Raw genomic sequence first — 20,401 nt, forward strand, 5'->3', positions numbered from 1 at the left:
TCTGTAAGGCACTAGCTGTAGGGGTCTTGTAGTCTGGATCTGTATGGCACTAGCTGTAGGTGTCTTGCAGTCTGGATCGGTATGGTACTAGCTGTAGGTGTCTTGCAGTCTGGATTTGTATGGTACTAGCTGTAGGTGTCTTGTAGTCTGGATCTGTAAGGCACTAGCTGTAGGGGGCTTGCAGTCTGGATCTGTATGGTACTAGCTGTAGGTGTCTTGTAGTCTGGATCTGTAAGGCACTAGCTGTAGGGGGCTTGCAGTCTGGATCTGTATGGTACTAGCTGTAGGAGTCTTGTAGTCTGGATCTGTATGGCACTAGCTGTAGGGGGCTTGCAGTCTGGATCTGTATGGTACTAGCTGTACGTGTCCTGTAGTCTGGAGCTCTATGGCACTAGCTGTAGGTGTCCCACAGTGTGGAGCTGTATGGCACTAGCTGTGGGTGTCTTGCAGTCTGGATCTGTATGGTACTTGCTGTAGGTGTCTTGTAGTCTTTCTGTATGGCACTAGCTGTACGTGTCCTGTAGTCTTGATCTGGATGGCACTAGCTGTAGGTGTCCTGCAGTCTGGATCTCTATGGCACTAACTGTACGTGTCCTGTAGTCTTGATCTGTATGGCACTAGCTGTAGGTGTCTTGTAGTCTGGATCTGTAAGGCACTAGCTGTAAGGGTCTTGTAGTCTGGATCTGTATGGCACTAAATGTAGGGGTCTTGCAGTCTGGATCTGTATGGTACTAGCTGTAGGGGGCCTGTAGTCTGGATCTGTATGGCACTAGCTGTAGGGGGCTTGCAGTCTGGATCTGTATGGTACTAACTGTAGGGGGCTTGCAGTCTGGATCTGTATGGTACTAGCTGTAGGAGTCTTGCAGTCTGGATCGGTATGGCACTAAATGTAGGTGTCTTGCAGTCTGGATCTGTATGGTATTAATTGGCGTTCTGCAGAGCTCTGGCATTAGTTGTAGTACCCGCAGGTGAGCATTGGGCGGCGCCCCACAGGGGACACTTTACACTCGGGAGAGGCTGGACCCGATCCAGGTAAATATTTCAGGCAGTTGATGACGTCACGGACCTGTGCACGAGTTCCCATTAACACACCTCTTTCCTCTCCTTGACGCTCTGGACAGCCAATCAACTCTCATGGAGTCGGAACTGACCGTGACGTCACTCCCAGCCCCAGTTCTACCCAAACAGAAAGGAGAAATGCACACCGGAGCCGGCGTGGGGCGGAGTTACGTTCCGTGACGTGTAAGCCCTCGCAGCCAATCACCGTGCAGTTCGGCCAGACGCCGCCAAGCTCGGTTTTTTGTTTGAGGTGACGGGAAGGGAGGACACAGCGAAAGGAGGAAGAGAAGACGTGCCTGGGAGGACGGCGACAGTGCGCGGGCAGCACTGGACAGAGGCACCGGCTCCGAGCACCTGACGGCCGGGGAGACTAGGAAGAGCGGCGGGGATACCGCGTGTGGCCGGGGGTGAGGGGCCCGGGCTGTGGTGATAAGTAGGGTCGACCTCCCACCTCTGAGGATGCTGCATCCCCGCGTCCTGCTCCCGCCCGCCCCTCTGTCCGTGTGACAGCCCGCTCTCCCGCAGGGCATCCTCCGCACAGGCCTAGGCCTCTCCGCCGCTCTCTCGTGCCCTGCGTGCTCGGCAGCTGTCGGCCCCTCTCCGCCTCCCGCACTCACATGAACCGTCCTGCAGCCCCCGCCGTGTCTGAGCCCGTCTGCTGACCGGCCCGGAGAGCTCACCGGACAGCGGATCGAGAGGTTGGTGTCCTGCCTGAGGCCCGGAGCTCCGGACACGGCCGACTGTACTATGATGTCGGGAAGTGGGGCCTTTGTGTACGGGCTTCAGGAGGCCGGGCACTGACGTGTGGATCAGCCGGGCGGGGTGTGCGGGCAGAGGCCTACTCCATGACACACACTACATGGGGTTGGGTGACCCCATAACTAGGGCCGGCTCGTGTGCTCCGGTCATGGGCCTGATCTGCTCTCTTACACCATGGCTGACCTCTACCTCCTGTGTACATGTGATCTAGACATTAGGGGTGATCTGTGTCCGGGCACAGCTGTGGGGTAGTCGCTGCACCCCTCCATCTATGGGCATGGCTCTGCAGCACATGTGCCGGGTGTTTTTCCATTAGATGCAGGCATGATCCTGCCCTGTGGGTACATGTACACGATCCCTGACCTGGGGTGACCTCTGACTTTCCTGCATCATAATTTGGAGGTGCCAGTGCACAAGGGGCATTGATAAGGAAAGCATTGGGCATATTGTTCCTTCTGTGATGCCTAGTGTGAGGTCTGCTACCCAGCTTTAGATGGCATGCATTGTAGAGCAGTTGGGGGTATTGCCCTCACATCATTTTGGGTGCTACCCCCCACACTGCTGTACATGTTCCATTTGATGAGCCTTGGGCCTGCTTTTTTACTTTAGGCCCAGCTCACATGAGTAGATCAGTGGGTGGAGTCTGGTATGTGGATAGGATTGAGCAGTGTACCTCCAGTAATGACATACCTTACCATCTCTTCTGTCCCTATTTTATATTGCAGCTCAGTGCTCCAGTATGTGTTTATTAAAGAGCAGGCTCTGTCTCCTAGGACCCTGGGTGGCAGTAAAGATTACTATACCACCTAGGTCTTCAAACTATGGTCCTCCAGCTGTTGCAAAACTACAAGTATGCCTGGATAACCAATCTTCTGCTCTAGCAAAACTACAACTCCCAGGATGCCTGGACAGCAAACGGCATCCTGGGAGTTGTAATTTTGCAACATCTGCCGTACACTTTGCAACATCGCTGTGCACTAGAGGAGCTGGCTACACCATTCCAGAATACATTTGGCTTTTTGTAAGCAAAGATCTTCACAGACCTCAATAGACAGCAGCCCCAAGAAGTAGCATTAGGAGCATTGACCAGCTGGCTCTTTGGAGTTGTTACATTTTGCCATAGCATCAAAACTCCCATTGAGTGCGATAGAAGCCTCTAAGCAAGTTGTTGTACTGTATACAGGATCCTAGGATACCGACCCCATGCTATATCCTAAGCCCTGCACAGCTGTCTCAGAACATGCCTCACGACTCATCATTTTATAGTTATGCTTCAAATATATAATGTAGTTCAGTGTTTCCCAACCAGGGTGCCTCCAGATGTTGGAAAACCACAACTCTCAGCATTCTGAGAGTTGTAGTTTTGCCACAGCTGGAGGCACCCTGGTTGGGAAACACTGATTTAGATAGTGTAATTACATTATTGGCAAAACAGGACCTATGGCCAGTTTACCCATAACCTTTAAAGGGGTACTCCAGTTTTCGAAGTTATCGGTATCGCCAATTACCTTGCTGATAATGTCGGCGCTTTAAATCAATGAACTGCAGCGGCTTTTGTGCGGCCAGAGACCGCCGCCCGCTTCTCTCCCCCTGCCTGTCCTGAGTCCAACCACTGCCGCTGCCCGATTGCCTCCCCTCTGGCCAGAGACCTCCACCGCCGCTGCCCTATTGCCTCCCCCATCCCCGGTTTTATAATTACCTGTTCCCAGGGTCCGCGCTACTTCTGGCTCCTGCAGTGTCCTGAGCAGTCACTGCGCGCCGGGCCACTGACAGTGACGGCGCGTTGAGGACGTCACTCGTCATTGCACAGCAACAGCGCAGGACGCCGCAGGAGCCAGAAGTAGCGCGGACCCTGGGAACAGGTAATTATAATTATATCCCCAGGCCGGTGAGTCTGTTCATGGTGAAGGCCAGGCTGGTGACCGGGGACAGCACTCCTTCGGTGTCTGGATAAATCATGCTCTGGCCGCAGGGCTGCGGAGGGGCGGCTGGGGCTGAACTCAGCAGCTTCTCCATCTCCATTGTGCAAAGCGGCGGGGTTGGACTCAGGACAGCGGTGGTGGTGGTTGGACAGACACACGCCGCGGGCAGCAGCGGTGGTTGGACTCAGGACCCCAGGACAGCCAGGGGGAGAGAAGCGAGTGGCGGCGGTGGTCTCTGGCTCTGCAAAAGCCGCTGCAGTTCATTGATTTAACTGGAGGGAGGGGAATTAAAATGCACAGAATATCGGTATAAGTTATCGGCTATCGGCCTGAAAGTTCACAGGTTATCGGTATCGGCTCTAAAAAAATCAATATCGGTCAATCCCTAGACAGAGGTGTCAGCAGAGAGCACTGTGGACAAGACCAAAAAGAAATTCAAAAAGAAAAGAATTTCCTCTGTAGCATATAGCTGCTAATATGTACTGGAAGTGTAAAGATTTTTTTTAATAGAAGTAATTTACAAATCTGTTTAACTTTCTGGCACCAGTTGATTTAGAAAAACAAGTTTTCCACTGGAGTACTCCTTTTAAGGGGTTATCCAGCAAAGCTCTTATTGAAGAGAAAAACAAAAAAAGTGCCCAGGGAACTGAACTTTTAGATACTTATTACCCCACAGTATAGGGGATAAGTGTTTGATTGCAGGGAGTCAGAGCGCTGGGGCCCTTTGCAATCTCCAGTACGGGGCTGTCCTAGTTCCTTGGAGCAGAGCTGCCCCCACCTTCCTGGAGGAATGTAAGTGATGTACACCCCCACGGTCAGGCACTTATCCTCTAGGGAATAAGGGTCTAAAAGCTTAGTTCCCTGGACTACTCCTAGCCTCCAGTATCAGTGCCCAGTCTTTGCTGACCTCTGCTGCCCGGAGCTGAAGACAATACGTCACACTGCCTCTCAGCCAATCACTCGCTGAGACGGGACACCACTGAGGTCAGTGATTGGGTGATCGGCAATGTGACGTATTGTCTGCAGCTCCGGGAAGCAAAGGGTAGCAAAGACTGGGTGCCCTAATACAGGGAAGCGAGGGCGATGAATATAGGCTTTACTACACAACCTGGTCACTTTTATTTTGAAGGAAACAAAAAAAATGTTGCTGGATAACTCTTTTAGCAATTGTCAGACATGGCAACATTTTTACTTTGCATGGAAATCTGTGGATCAGTCTGCAAAAGGTTGAAATCCTCTGCAGATCTGCAATGTTTAGACCATGCTGTGTCTTCAAAGGTTTCTAGCATTTTTTTTCTGCCCTGTGTGGTTGAGGGGTTTTGTAAAGAAACACATCCATGTCTGAAATGGCTTTTAGTAAGTTTATGGATCCCCCTAGACACAGTAAAATGGTGCATTGGTCTCCATTTGATTTAAGCAGGAATAGTTCATAATAAATCAGCCAGTGTGTTTTTAATAATTCCTTTTATAAATGGGGGCTAAATTAGTGCTGGGCGGTATGGCCTAAAATTATCACAGTATTTTTTTTCTATCACTGTATTACCGCCTGTGTCCACTAGCGGTGTCATGTGCCCCTCCGAGCGCGATCGCTACCATCTTCGCTAGCGGGGTCCCTGTGCCCACTAGCGGTGTCACAAGAATGCCGAGCATGGCTCTGTTCCCCGTCCCTGTCAGCTCTCAGGGTACGGGAACAGATTTAAAAGCCTCGTGCGCAGCTAACGTAGTACTGCGCATGCGCAGTACTATGCTAATAGCGTAGTGCTAACGCCAGGCTCCTAGCGCTGCCTACATTAGGCCTACGCAATTTTCGTACTACTGTTAGCTGCGAGCGAGGCTTTTAAATCTGTTCCCGTACCCTGAGAGCCGACAGGAACGGGGAACAGAGCCGCGCTCGGCATTCTTGTGACACAGGGACCCCGCTAGCAGTGATGGTAGCGCTCGCGGGAGGCATTCTTGTGACACCGCTAGTGAGCACAGGAACCCCGCTAGCGGTGATGGTAGTGGTCGCGCTCGTGGGGGGGCACATTTGACACCGCTCATGGGCACAGGGACCCCGCTATCGGTGATGTTAGCGCTCACGGGAGGCATTCTTGTGACACAGCTAGTGGCACAGGGACCCCGCTAGCAGTGATGGTAGCGCTCGCGGGAGGCATTCTTGTGACACCGCTAGTGGGCACAGGGACCCCGCTATCGGTGATGGTAGCGCTCACGGGAGGCATTCTTGTGACACCGCTAGTGGGCACAGGGACCCCGCTAGCGGTGATGGTAGTGGTCGCGCTCGTGGGGGGCACATTTGACACCGCTCATGGGCACAGGGACCCCGCTATCGGTGATGTTAGCGCTCACGGAAGGCATTCTTGTGACACAGCTAGTGGCACAGGGACCCCGCTAGCAGTGATGGTAGCGCTCGCGGGAGGCATTCTTGTGACACCGCTAGTGGGCACAGGGACCCCGCTATCGGTGATAGTAGCGCTCACGGGAGGCATTCTTGTGACACCGCTAGTGGGCACATGGATCCCACTGGCGGTGGGGACACAGTAAATGGATTAGCTTCTGTGGCCCGGTTCTGCTCTTGGAATTGGGCCAGAGAAGCACACCGGGACAAGTGAGGGCGCTGCGCTGGGCTCTACAATTCATCCGGAGGGTGGGGGCGGGGCCCGACCGGTATAGCGACGTGGTATTTTAGCGACGTGATAGTTTTTATCAGTGCCGTTTTAGTTTTAATGGGACTTTTTGATCACACTTTATTATTTTTGTTTCTGGTATGTGAAGTGATCGAAAATAGACTCTCGATTTTATTTGTTTACGTTTATGCTATTGACTGTGCGGTTATATTTTAATAGTTTGGACATTTCCACAAGTGGCGATACCACTTTTTTTGTTTTTTTTTCTCCATGTTATAATGGTAAAGGGGGCTGAGAATGAACAATTTTTATTAGAGAAGGGGCTTATTCACATTCAGAAGCTTACATGTAATATTTTGAGTGAAAACACTAAACAATGCTGTGCTATAGCACAACATTGATCAGTGTCATCGGTGCTCTGTTACTGCAGGCTGCTCAGACAGGATGGAGGTAGGTAGGGGACCTCTGTCTTCTCAGCTGGTCGGGACCCTGTGATTTTGACATGGTGGTCGCAGTCTACACCACAGATTATGTGAGGAGAGTCTCGGCTTAGAATGTAAACTCTGCTGGATGTAAATGTACATAAGTACCAGCACGTACATTTGTCCAATGTTGTGAAAGGGTTGACCTATCAGTAGGATAGTGTAGGAGGCAACCGGAGTATCCAGACGAAACCCACACAAACCCAGGGAGAACATTTGACTTCAGACTGATGTAGGACCCTAGTGCTGCAAAGCAGCAAAATTAACCACTAACTCACCATTCAGTACTAAACCATTTTCTGGTAGGTTTTATCCTTGGAACCCTTTTAAGGGGTATTGTTTAGTATCAAAAAATGGTATTTAAACAGGTTGTCCATTTTTAATTTTTGTTGTTTTACTATTGTCCTCAGACTGCCTAACAAAAACTATAACCCGCCTTCCTCCATTCTCTTGTAGCCTTCTGTATCTGGGTCCCCCGTCTGTGGCCGGTGACTGCTTTCCCCAGAGCTACAGAGCGTAGTGTCAGCAGCTGGGAAAACGGACACAACCAAAAGCTGGATGAGGCAGGACACCTCTGCGGCAAGTGATTGGTTAAGTGGCACTGTGAAATCACGTCTACAGTGTGATCCTCCTGCAATAGAGACTGGCCAGAGATGGGACGCCCTGGATCTGTAGGCAACAGGGGAGCAAGGAAGGAGAGTTTTTATTACGCAGGCTAGGGACAATGGTTGAAAAAGAAAAAAAAAAAATCAATGAATAACCCCTTCTAATAAATCTATCATACCAAGATATATAACTTACCATTATTGTGTTATCACAAATTGTCATGGCTTCAGTGCTTTTGCGTTATTCACGTGGGCATAAAGTTTTGTAGTTTTTTACATTGGTAGTGTGGTGTTGTCTCAGCAACTTCCTAGCTCCTACCTCTCTCCAGAGACAACCCATCATCCTCTGTTGCCTCAGGATCCTTGACTTGATCTGGATCTCTGTGTGCAAGCCCTGCCACCCTCAATGATGAGCGTAAGCCCTGCCAGCCTCTACAACTTGCATCACAATCCTATGATACACCTAAAAACTATTATCTCTCTTGGTATTCAGGGAAGAATGAAGAGTGTTTACTGCATGCTACCTTGTGCTGAACAGTGGCACAGGCAGAGGAGCAGACAGGGAATGGCTACAGCAGCTGCAAGTTTGCCGTGTACTGACATGTTTAGCAACAGCTCTGTGGATTTGGGAACTAGCACAAGTGCTGTGTGAGGGGACTGATGTAGAGCTGAGCAAAAGCAATTCATTCTGGGGATTGTAGTGCTGAGCAACTGCTCAACCAGGATATAGTGAGAGGTCATGGTAGAGGAGAGGAGAAAATGTCCACAAAACAAATGGATTTTTAGTGAATTCAGAACTAACCTAGAATACCTCTTTAAATGCCCATACACTTACAATAGCTGTCGGACAAGCGTTCACGTATTGTGAATTGGGAGAGGGGAGGTAAGCTGCTGCGAGGCAGCTTCTCCCAGAAAACAGAATGGTCTGGCAGTCGAAATCCTTAATGTCCAATCCTTAATGTCTGTTAAGGGAGAGTCAGGAGGCCCCATAAATATTAGTCATTCAGTCTTTCTGCCTTTTCACTGGGGTGTGTGGGTTTTTTCCGGGTGTTTTAACACATTAAAATGATATAGCATGTTTATGCCACAGTATGATTTATATACCCTTAAAGGGGTTATTCAGGAAAAAACTTTATTTTATATATAGAATATATATATAATATATATCTCTCTCTCAACTGGCTCCAGAAAGTTAAGCAGATTTGCAAATTACTTCTATTAAAAAAATCTTAATCCTTTCAGTACTTATGAGCTGCTGAAGTAGAGTTGTTCTTTTCTAAGTGCTCTCTGATGACACCTGTCTTGGGAACTGTCCAGAGTTGAAGCAAATCCCCATAGCAAACCTCTTCTACTCTGCAGTTCCTGAAACAAGCAGAGATTTCAGCAGAGAGCACAGTTTAGTGTCATACAGAAAAGAACAACTCCACTTCAGCAGCTTATAATTATTGGAAGGATTAAGATTTTTTTAATAGAAGTAATTTACAAAACTGTTTAACTTTCTGGAGCCAGTTGAGATAAATATATAGAAAGTTTTTTCCTGGAATACTCCTTTTTAATGAAGAATAATTCTGTGCCAAAAACAGCCTTTAATGTTCAAGGGACCATTATGGTACTCCATCATGGCTTATTGTAGGGCGAGTGCACTTTTCTTTGTAGGCTTTATTTTGTAGCCTATAAACCTAGTTCTGATATGTACTTCCAGGGAGCTCTACTCTGGTCCAGTCTTTTCATATTTTCTCATTGGCATTGTCATTCTTGTTGTGCCTTTCTTTGAACAGAGGGGTGTTCTTTGGCCTTAACCATAGATCAGTTTTGTTCAGTATTCCTAGTGTATGGGCTGAAATTGTGCCTTCAGATGCCTCCAGCTCAGCCTTAAGTTTTTACCACATTTTTAACCAACTTTCTTATGGGTGTCATATTTTTTTCTGCTTTCCACCAAGTCCTGGAAGATTCTTGACTGTTCCATGAGTAGCAAACATTTTTGGTAACTTTTCAAACTGTTGGTCAGGATGGCAAGGTCTTTGTTAGTCTTGTACTCTATAGACTGTGCTTAGTGATGACAGCATTTCTGGTCTACTCATTGTGAGCAAGGAACAGGGAATAAGAAACCCTTTGGACGAGGGGCTTTGATGCTTAAAAATGCCAAAGTAAAATCCTCAGTTTCACTAAACACCTGATACCTGAAGATTTTACGTGGTATGGGTAATATTTATAGAGTGCCTATATTGTAGACAACAGCTGTAACTGACTGCATAGAAAAGTCCACAGCTTAAGTAGGGGCCTTTTTCTGGATGTGTGAACTTAGGCGCTCTTACATGTGGCATTGTTGGCTGCGGCTGCTTGCGATCCCGAATTGCTGATGGCACCTGGACACGCCACAGCAGGATCACACGCAACAGACACATCTGATACTGCCGCATAAGAGCGACATTTGTGACTGTTTTGACTACCCTCTGATTTTGGGCTTTGGGAGAACTTGATATTGTGCTATTTTTTTTTATATTTTTTTTAAACTACATATTTTTAATATATATATTTTTTCTTTATTACAGAAGATTCAACTTGGGTGGCAATCCTGCTAACTTAATTTTGCGTAATTGGTAACATGGCAAAAGATGTAAGTATCCTATGCATTCATGGCAAAAAAAAAATTGCTTTATTCGGGTCGGTGCAAGGAAACTGTGGAGGGGGACTCTAGTTGTGCCTCCTGATCTATTCATTTGAACTGTGTTGTCTGGATTTAACCACAGTATAGAGTGTGTCTTTAATCCCTTAACAACAAAGGACTTAAATCTATGTCCTGGTGCCCTGGTACTTAACGCACCAGGACATACACTTACGTCCTATACATGACGCGAGCACCAGAGTGGTGTTAGCAGCTGGGACCTGCGTGCATGATGCGATCAGCAGCCAGGGACCTGCCAGTAATGGCGGACATCAGCGATCGTGCTGATATCCGCAATTTACACCTCAGATGCTATGATCAATACTGATCACAACATCTGCGGCAATGGGGCACTTGGAATGGATGATTGGATCGCTCGCGGTATGGTTGCGGGGATCCGATCATCCAAGATGGTGGACGGATGTCCCCTCACCAACCTCCATTCGTCCTCCCGGCGTTGTCTTCTCTGGTCTGCCTTCCAGCAGACCAGAGAAGTAGGTTGCCAATAATACTGATCAGTGCTATGCCTGTGCATAACACTGATCAGTATCTGAAATCTAAAAATTGCAAAGAATAGTCCTCTTTGGGGACATAGTGTTGAAAAAAGCCCCTCCCAAATAGACGTGTATGCGTAAACGTCCAAGCTATCAAAATATAATGTTCATGATCCTGAATGACGTAAATGTTTAAAATAAATAAATAAAAAATAAAAACATTTTGTCACAATGTTCCAGAAAAATTTATAAAAACCAAAAATGTGGAAGCGATAAACTTCAGATCATGGCGCAAAAAATGAGCCCTCATACATCCACATATACAGAAAGATGAGAAAGTTAAGTGTTCAAAATAGGGCAATTTTAAACATACAGTGGGGATCAAAATTTTGGGCACCCCAGGTAAAAATGTGTATTAATGTGCATAAAGAAGTCAAGGAAAGATGGAAAAATCTCTAAAAGGCATCAAATTACAGATTAGACATTCTTATATGTTAGCAAAAGTTAGATTTTATTTCCATCATTTACACTTCCAAAATAACAGAAAAAAAAAAATGGCATCTGCAAAAGTTAATATCTTGTACTGCCCCCTTTGGCAAGTATCACAGCTTGTAAATGCTTTTTGCAGCCAGCCAAGAGTCTTTCAATTCTTGTTTGAGGTATCTTTGCCCATTCTTCCTTACAAAAGTCTTCCAGTTCTTTGAGATTTCTGGGCTGTCTGTCACGCACTGCTCTTTTAAGGTCTATCCATAGATTTTCAATTATGTTGAGGTCAGGAGATTGTGAAGGCCATGGCAAAACCTTCAGTTTTCACCTCTTGATGTAATCCCCCCTTGGATTTCGAGGTGTTTAGGATCATTATCCATTTGTAGAAGCCATCCTCTCTTTAACTTCAGCTTTTTCACAGATGGCATCAAGTTAGCACCCAAACTTTGCTGAAAATGTATTGAATCCATTTTTCCTTTTACTCGTGAGATGTTCCCTGTGCCACTGGCTGCAATACAACCCTAAAGCATGCTTAACAGTTGGACAGAGGTTCTTTTCATTAAAGGGGTATTCCGGGCAAAAACATCTTATCCCCTATCAAAAGGATAGGGGATAAGATGTCTGATAGTGGGGGGCCCGCCGCTGGGACCCCCCGCGATCCCACTGCTGCAGCCCGCATTCTATGCGTAGCTGCGTCTGAAGTTTCGGAAACCTCTGGGCTTCCGAGACAGGGACGTAACGCCACGCCACCTCCATTCATGTCTATGGGATGGGTGTTGTGGCCGCAACGGGGGGTTTCACAAACAGCGGGCTACAGACTGTATTGTGCCTTACTCATTTAGTCAGGCCCCTGATAAAAACTTTAGATCATGGCGCAGAAAATGAGCCTATGTACATCCACATATGCATTAAGATGTGAAAGTTATAGGTGGTCAAAATAGGGCAATTTTAAATATACGGATTTTGTAAAAAAAAAAAAAAAAAAAAAAAAATTCATACTATAATACAAAAATATCTATTGAATGATACGTGGGTATCATTTTAATCATGTAATTTTTACCGTAAAGAGTACATCGTGAAAACCAAACCTTCCAAAAATTTTTCAATTTCCCCACACACGTTTTTTTTTTAATGGTAGAATGAGTAGTGTCATTACAAAGTACTATTGTTCGTGCAAAAAACAAGCCCTTACATGGGTGTCTGGATAGAAATATAAAAGTTATGAGTTAAAAGTTATGATTTTTAGAACAAAAATGCAAAAATAAAATTGTCTGTGTCTTTAAGGCCAATATGGGCTGTGTCTTTCAGGGGTTAAAGTCTGCCTGCTACTATCTTCTTTTTGAGGGAAGATTATCCTATGCCACGCACAGTTCAAGTCTGAAAAGAGGTTGATCCCCAATCCATTAGTAACCATGCACCACTGTAGCGACATAACCATTTATTCTGCACTTATACATTTAACCACTTCATGTGTGGAGTGGACTCGGGGCATGTGAATGTTTTAGCAAACCCTTTGCACGCACTGTAAAAAATCACAGGATTCACAGCATGCTACAGATATTTTAAGTCTGCTAAATGTTACATCATTTTTCCAGATTTCCCCTGAATTTTAACAGATTGCTGAGCTCATTCTTCAGTGTGACTGTAACCATGTTTTTTTTCATTCCCCTATTAAAATTACAGCTGCAACAGTCATGTGACCTCAAGCCACAGACAAATTGCACTGACTGTTGTGTGACCCATGTCATCTTGTAGCCTGAAGTGGTTAACTGCTGCTACCCACTGATTTGCCCCTTGTCTCACAGGGTGCTTTGCTGATCGGTTGTCATGGTAGCGAGGGCGCTCTCTGAAGGCCTCCATGGCTGACATGTTAGGGCTTGTATTTAATAGGTGTAACTAAAAAAACACTTAAAAGGGGAGAGTTAACAAAACCTTTGTACAGGATAAGTTATCCAAAGCAACAAATCAGATGGCTTCTTTCATTTTTCAGAGGCCTTTTAAAGAAGCAATCTGATGGGTGGCTTTGGATAAATCTCCCCATGGGGTTTTCACAGGATTGACCACTGATTGGTGGGGTGCTGACACCTGACATCCCGCTGACTAGCAGTTTGTTGCCCGCTCTATACAATGAACGGGAGCCATGTGCATTTTATTGTATTGGAGTGGCGCAGGGTAACTGCTGCTCCCAGTGAAGTGAGTGTTAGGCACGCTGGAGTTACCTGGCGCCACCACTGTACAATGGACAGCACAGTACTTTTAGCCCTCTTAACTGTAGTGGGGAATACCGATCAGCGATTGGTGGCCTATCCTGTGGATAAGCTATCAATCATAAAGTCCTGGAAAACTAGTTTAAACCCTTAAGGATATAGCGCATTTTGGCCTTGATGATTTTTATATTTGCATATTTATTTTTTCTCACTTTTTAATAGCCAAAACCCTTTTGTTTTCCATCCGAAGAGCCATGATAGCTTGTTTTTTGCGTGACCAATTGTACTATGTAATGACATTTCATTTTACCATAAAATGTACGGCGAAACTAAAAACTTTGTGAGGGGAAATTGAAAAGAAAAACGTAATTTTGCAACTTTGGAGGGGTTCGTTTTTATGCAGTGCATTTTATGGTTAAAAAATGGGGGGCAGGTGATTTTAACCCTTTAAGGACCAAGCCCATTTTAACCTTAAAGGACAACTGCAGCGCTAGCAAATTAGGGCCCAAATGTAATAATTACCCAAGTTATATAAGTTTCCATATGGGATCCATTACCTGGCTGGTCCCGTTTCTCTGCTATGCCGCCACCGGAAGTCATCTCCTGGTCCCCTAACGCACGTAGCGTCGACCTATTATTCTCTATGCAGCCGCCATCTTGGTCGACGGTACGTCACAAATGCCCATAATGCGCCGGGGGATTGCTTCACTCCCCCTGCAAAGTTTTCCGAAGCTAGAGCGGGGAGGAGCGAGGGCAGAGGCCGGATCGCACGTCTGCAGGACTTAAGCTACGCCCCTTGGGTTCGGAAATCTCACATCACACCTCCCGCTCTTACATTACACAAGAAGCAGGGGGAGAGCGAGGACATATACAGCTCGGTACACAGCTCCATACACAGCTCCATCCCCCGCACACAGCTCGGTACACAGCTGTGACTACTGAGATACAATATAGGTGTTGATGAACTACAACCCCCATGAGACTACAGAGGCAGCATGCTGGTTTTATACCATAGACTGAAGACTCCTGAATGACACATGCTGGGAGTTGTAGTCCCTTTTGTGAGTGTATGCCAGTGTATCCCAACCAGGGCTGAGTTACCCTATTTATCGGCGTATAACACGCAAAAATTTTTTAGCCTAAAGTGTATGTGCGTGTTATATGCCGATACAACCCCAAGAAAAGCGGGGGGAGAGAGGCAATCGCTGCCTGCTTCTCTCCCCCTGCCTTTCCTGGGGTCTAGAGCCCTGCTGCCGTCCCTTCTCTCCCCCTGGCTATCGGCGCCGCTGCCCGTTCTGTCCCCCTGACTATCGGTGCCGGCGCCGATAGCCAGGGGGAGAGAAGCGGCGCTGACAGCCAGGGGGAGAGAAGGGGCAGCGGCACCCATTGCCGGCGCCGCTGCCCCGTTGCCTACCCCCATACCCAGTGGCATAATTACCTGTTGCCGGGGTCGGGTCCGCGCTGCTTCAGGCCTCCGGTATGCGTCCCCTGCGTTGTTGCTATGCGCTGCGTGCCGCACCGATAGTCAGGGGGACAGAACGGCCAGCGGCGCCGATAGCCAGGGGGAGAGAAGGGCCGGCAGCAGGGCTCTAGACCCCAGGAAAGGCAGGGGGAGAGAAGCAGGCAGCGACGGCCTCTCTCCCCCTGCCTTTCCTGGGGGTATATCGGGGTATACACGCGCACACAGGCACCCTCATTTTACCATGGATATTTGGGTAAAAAACTTTTTTTACCCAAATATCCTTGTAAAATGAGGGTGCGTGTTATAGGCCGGTGCGTGGTATACCCCGATAAATACGGTATATTGGTGTACTGTGTATAACTCTGCACAGGCTGTGTGTGTATATGTATGTGTGTGTGTGTATATGTATACCTGTGTGCGGGGGATGGAGCTGTGTACCGAGCTGTGTGCGGGGATGGAGCTGTGTACCGAGCTGTATAAGTCTCCGCTCTCCCCCTGCTTCTTGTGTAATGTAAGAGAGGGGGGTGTGAAGTGAGATTTCCGAACTTCGGAGAGAGAAGGGGAGGAGGGAGAGCAGCAGCTAACAGGAAGCTGGCGCAGGGAGTCATGGGAAATTTAGTCTTTATGACATGGCTGCTTACTGCTACAGGTGGCAATTACAAGAGAATGGCCGGGCCAAATTTGACAAATGAGGTATCGTTGGAAAGGTCTTTGAAAGAGCTATCAGATGAGGTATGTTTTTTATGTATGAGCGCTGCAGATGTCCTTTAAGGACCAGGCCAATTTTATTTTTGCGTTTTTGTTTTGCCTTCTAAAATCCATAACTTTTTTATTTCCATGTACAGACCCATATAAGGGCTTGTTTTTTGCGTGACCAATTGTACTTTGTAATGAAACCTCTCATTTTACCATAAAATTTACGGCGAACCCAAAATTAATTTTTTTTAGGGAGGAAATTTTAATGAAAACCACAATTTTGCACATTTTGGAGGGTTTCATTTTCACACTGTACACTTTACGCTAAAAATGTGTTCTTGATTCTGTGGGTCAATATGATTAAAATGATACCCATGGCTAGATACGTTTATATTTTTGTACCGCTTAAAAAAAAATCAACTTTTTGTACAAAATCGGTAATCTAAAATCGCCCTATTTTGACCACCTATAACTTTCATTTTTCAATATATAGGGCGGCATGAGGGCTCCTTTTTTTGCGCCTTCATTTGTACTTTTTATCGATACTACTTTTGCATATATAAAACTTTTAGATACATTTTTTTTTTTTGGGGGGAATAAAATGTGACAAAAAAAGCAGCATTTTTGGACTTTTGATTTTTTTTTAACATTTATGCCGTTCACAGTACGGGATCTTTGACATTATATTTTGATAGTTCAGACTTTTACGCACGCAGCGATACCAACTATTTTTATTTTTAAAAAAGTTACGCTTTTTGGAAGTAAAATGGGAAAAACTGACAATTTTCATTTTTATTGGGGGGAGAGGATTTTTCAAAATGCGGGCGATCCGATCATCTATTTTACATTTACGTCTGTGGTCGTTAAGGGGAATAACTTTTAGTAGGGGAGGGGCTTTTATTGTATGCAATCATTAGATTGCATTCAATGTACATCGCTATGCTATTGCTGTCTACTGATAAAGCCTGGCAAAGCTCGGGGAGGTGGAGCAGGCGCAATTTTAACTTTTTTGTACCCTCGCATTTGCTCCTTGGGGTTCTGATTAACTGCAGGAAAGAGCTAGCAACTGTAATTTCTTTTAGACATTGATCAACATTGATCATGGCAATCAAAGGGTTAATGAGGGGCAGCCGTGGGATCGCCACTACCGTAATTAGGGGAGTGCCTGGATACTGTAAGTAGCGGTCACTCACCGCCTATGGAGAGAGTGCAGCTCTTGCACTATCTTCGTGACACGTAATACTTCAGGGCGTACAGGTACACCCTGGTGCATTAAGTCACTCATGGCAAGAGTGTACTGGTATGCCCTGCTTAACCTAGGGGTTTAATAAGCATTCCAGTGTACTTTTACAAGCGATTTAATGGTTGCCACTGAACACAAGGAAGGAAAGAAAGCAAAAAGGAAAGTGAGGAAACAAAAATTTTCTAAGTGGGTAGATGTTAAATATTTACACATTCAAACTGAAGACCTGCACATTTTGTTTACTGAAAATAAGTGAAATCTGTCCTAAATTTGGTATTTAGGAAGGAAAGTACACAGTTTTTCATTGTATACAGATCATTCGGATGCGTTTTATCACTGAAATTCTGTGTAAACCTCACCTAATGCTATTGATCAGTTATAGGCTTGGCATTTCAGGAATTAGGAGCCAATGAACAGGAAATTATACATTTTCAATACTGTCTTCAGGTCTCTTACAATTCTTCAGTAATAAACACTTCTGAACAGTGGAATTACAACACCAAGCAGGACGTACTGTAAGGTTATGCAGATCAAGGAAGTAGCAGATGATCAAGCACCTAGGTCCAATATGTGGTGTGTGGGAGGGGCTTCAATGCTATAAAGACCAGACTAAAAGCAGCATTATTCAGCCACATGAAACCTCAGAAATGAGAGATTAGTCAACTGTCGTTTACCATGCAGGATCAGAAATGTAATATTTAAATAGTTTGGACATTTCCGCTTGCTGCAATAACAAATTTTTATTTTTACATTTGAAAAAGGGATTAGATATTTCCCCCCCACGTCTCCACGACAGCAGCCATGAGATTATCTCCTCCTCCTGATTGGGACAGGAAAAAACACTGAGAGGTTAAATTCCCCACCCCTTCCTGTCCACACCAGTGTTTTTTCCTGTCCCTGTCAGTGAAGGAGCTGAGAGGTGCAGGGGGGTGGGTTTCTTACTCTCCTGCATGAAGAAATTAAGGTCCTTACCGGGGCCTTGCGGACTCGGGGTGCGAGCATAGCACACCCCCTGTCTTTTTTTCTCCCCGTGGTCAGGTCCTCTCTGTAGGTCCGCTCCGGGAGCATGGAGGCAGAGGGATACCGCGGGAGCACCATATAGTGTGCAGGTCTCTGTACGGTCTCCTGGTAGCGGTCTCTGCCTTCATCAAGGAGTTCTCTCCTCGCGCGAGCACTTCTAGTTTTTCTCCCAGCCCGGGATGCTGGCGTCTGACGTCACTTCCGTCCGCGCTCGGGCGGGGAATTTGAATCTGGAGACCGGCTTTTTTCCTATAAGAAGCCTCTCTCCCAGATGGAAGCTGCTCTAACTGATTCTAGCATTGGAAAATACAAGGCTGCATCATGAGCTCGCCTGCAAAAGTTCCAGATTCTCCAGTGATCCCAGGATCCATGAGTACTGAGGGCCTATGGGTTCGCCCTGGCCTATCTTCATTGCATGGTGTTTTATCCTTCTCTTCATTGTATTTGCAGGGAGACAAGGATTCTGCAGGTTCTTCGGTTAAACCGAAAAAATCAAAACCTAAGAAATGTGTTCTTTGCTATAAGGAGTTTCCTGAATCTGCTTCTAAACCTCTGTGTAAATCATGTATTGAAAGGATGACTCTCCAACTCTTATGCAAGAAATTAAATCCATGATTCATTCAGGGATACACTCTGCATTTTCCTCTTTTACACCTGTTACCCCTGTGGCATCCACTACTTCGGTTAATGTATCAGCTATAGAAAGTGTATCTCCAGAATTGAAAGGAGAATTTGTGGAAAATCCTGTGGAAGATTCCTCTTTGAAAAAATTCTTGTTTAATTCTGATTATACAGAATCCTTAATTAAGTCCGTCCGTACTACCTTGAATTTAGAGGAAGTTCAGGAGACTACGTCTATCCAGGATGAGCTTTTTGGAAGCCTAGGAGACGGGAAACCCTGTACTTTCCCTGTTCATACAAATTTGCATAAAATTATTAAGATGAATGGGCTAAGCCAGAAAAGAATGCCTTTATTCCTAGGGGTCTAAAAAGGCTATATCCCTTTGATGTTACAAACTCTACTACCTGGGACACGATACCATTAGTAGATAGTCCGGTTGCTAAAGTTGCAAAGCGTACCTCTCTGCCTTTCGAGGATGCTACACAACTTAAAGATCCAATGGATAGAAAGGCAGAGAGTTTGCTTAAAAAGACCTGGGAGGCTGCTTCCTCACTGTTAAGGCCTAGTATAGCCTCTACCTGTGTAGCCAGGACTTTAGGAGTTTGGTTAGACCAGTTGGAATACCACCTCCAGTCTGATACTCCTAAGGTCCAGATTTTGGAATCCTTACCTCTGCTTAAGATAGCATCTAATTTTTTATCAGATGCCTCTGCAGAATCGGAAAAACTTGCTTCTCGTACTGCTATTTGTCCAATACCACTAGGTGTGTACTGTGGTTAAAATCTTGGTCGGGAGACATGACTTCAAAAAGTAAACTCTGCTCCCTTCCTTTTCATGGAAAATTTTAGTTTGGTCCAGAGTTGGATTCTTTTTTGTAAAAAGCAGCAGACAATAAAAAAGGATTGCCCTTAGATAAGGTCCAACCTAAAAAGCCTCCTTTTTCGTCTTTTTTTTCCCAATCAGACCAATCCTTCAGAGGAGGTAAGGGGAAAACTGGACGTTGGTCTTACAGGAAGGGCAGTAGGGGTAGAAATAGCTTTACTAACCCCGGTCAGTCCTCTTCCAACCCTAAGCAATGACACCAGGCCAGTGGGGGCAAGGCTTTCCCATTTTGCCCCAGTTTGGGAGTCACTAATTCCCAATCCCTGGATAGTAGAGATAATATCTCAGGGCCTCTGGATCGAGTTGTCATCACCTCCCCCTCCAAGGTATGTTGTTACTCAACAGAGTAAAAAAAAAAAAAAATTGGTTCTCAAGGGTGTTCGGGACCTTCTCTCCATGAGTGCTATCCAGGAGGTTCCTCTCCTTCAGAGGGACCTAGGTCATTATTCTTCCCTGTTTTTGGTTTCCAAACCAAACGGGAAGTTCCGTACAATTATAAACCTGAAACCCCTGAACAAATTTGTGGTTTACAAAAAATTCAAGATGGAAACTGTGAAGTCTTTAGTTCAGTTAATAAAGGAGGAGGCGGTGATGGCGACTATCAATCTTCGCGATGCATATTACCACATTCCCATCCATTCAAATTCCCAAAAATATCTGAGATTTGCCATCCAGTGGGGGTCCAGGGTCCGCCACTTTCAGTTTGTCTGTCTCCCATTCGGCCTGTCATCTGTGCCTCGAATTTTCACCAAGGTCTTAGCAGAGGTGGTTGCCCTTCTCAGGAAGGAGTCTATTCTCATTATCCCTTATCTAGAAGACATACTGATAGTGGCGGACTCAGTTCCTCAGCTGGAACTTCATTTACAGAGAGCTATACTTGTTCTCCAGAAGTTGGGTTGGATCCTAAATCTAGACAAATCAGATCTAATTCCCAGTCAGAGAAAATTTTTCCTAGGTACCCTTTTGGATTCAAGGATCCAGACCTCCTTTCTTCCGGATTCCAAAAGGATATTACTGCAGGCATTAGTCTCCAGGTTTCTAAGCCTCCATTCCTGTACAATCATGACAGCAATGTCCTCTCTTGGTCATATGACATCATGCATCCAATCAGTAGCTTGGGCTCAGTTTCACTCCAGGCCTCTACAAAAGTGGCTCCTAACCATTTGGGTCAAG

At 46.0% G+C, this 20,401-nt stretch overlaps 1 protein-coding gene across 5 annotated transcripts in view; it reads left to right on the forward strand.

The window, feature by feature from the left end:
• Positions 1 to 1,159: 1,159 nt before the first annotated feature.
• Positions 1,160 to 20,401, forward strand: part of TFDP1 (transcription factor Dp-1) — a 99,668-nt gene continuing 80,426 nt past the window's right edge. The window contains exons 1-3 of one of the 5 annotated variants that reach the window (XM_056555828.1): positions 1,255 to 1,757; positions 7,303 to 7,436; positions 10,004 to 10,068. In XM_056555828.1, the coding sequence (XP_056411803.1) occupies positions 10,057 to 10,068 (12 nt within the window). In that variant the 5' untranslated portion in view covers positions 1,255 to 1,757; positions 7,303 to 7,436; positions 10,004 to 10,056. The other 4 variants (XM_056555829.1, XR_008888577.1, XM_056555827.1 and 1 more) reach the window with 4 other exon arrangements.

Source organism: Hyla sarda, chromosome 2 (genome assembly GCF_029499605.1).
Source record: "Hyla sarda isolate aHylSar1 chromosome 2, aHylSar1.hap1, whole genome shotgun sequence".
NCBI classification, from domain to species: Eukaryota; Metazoa; Chordata; class Amphibia; order Anura; family Hylidae; genus Hyla; species Hyla sarda.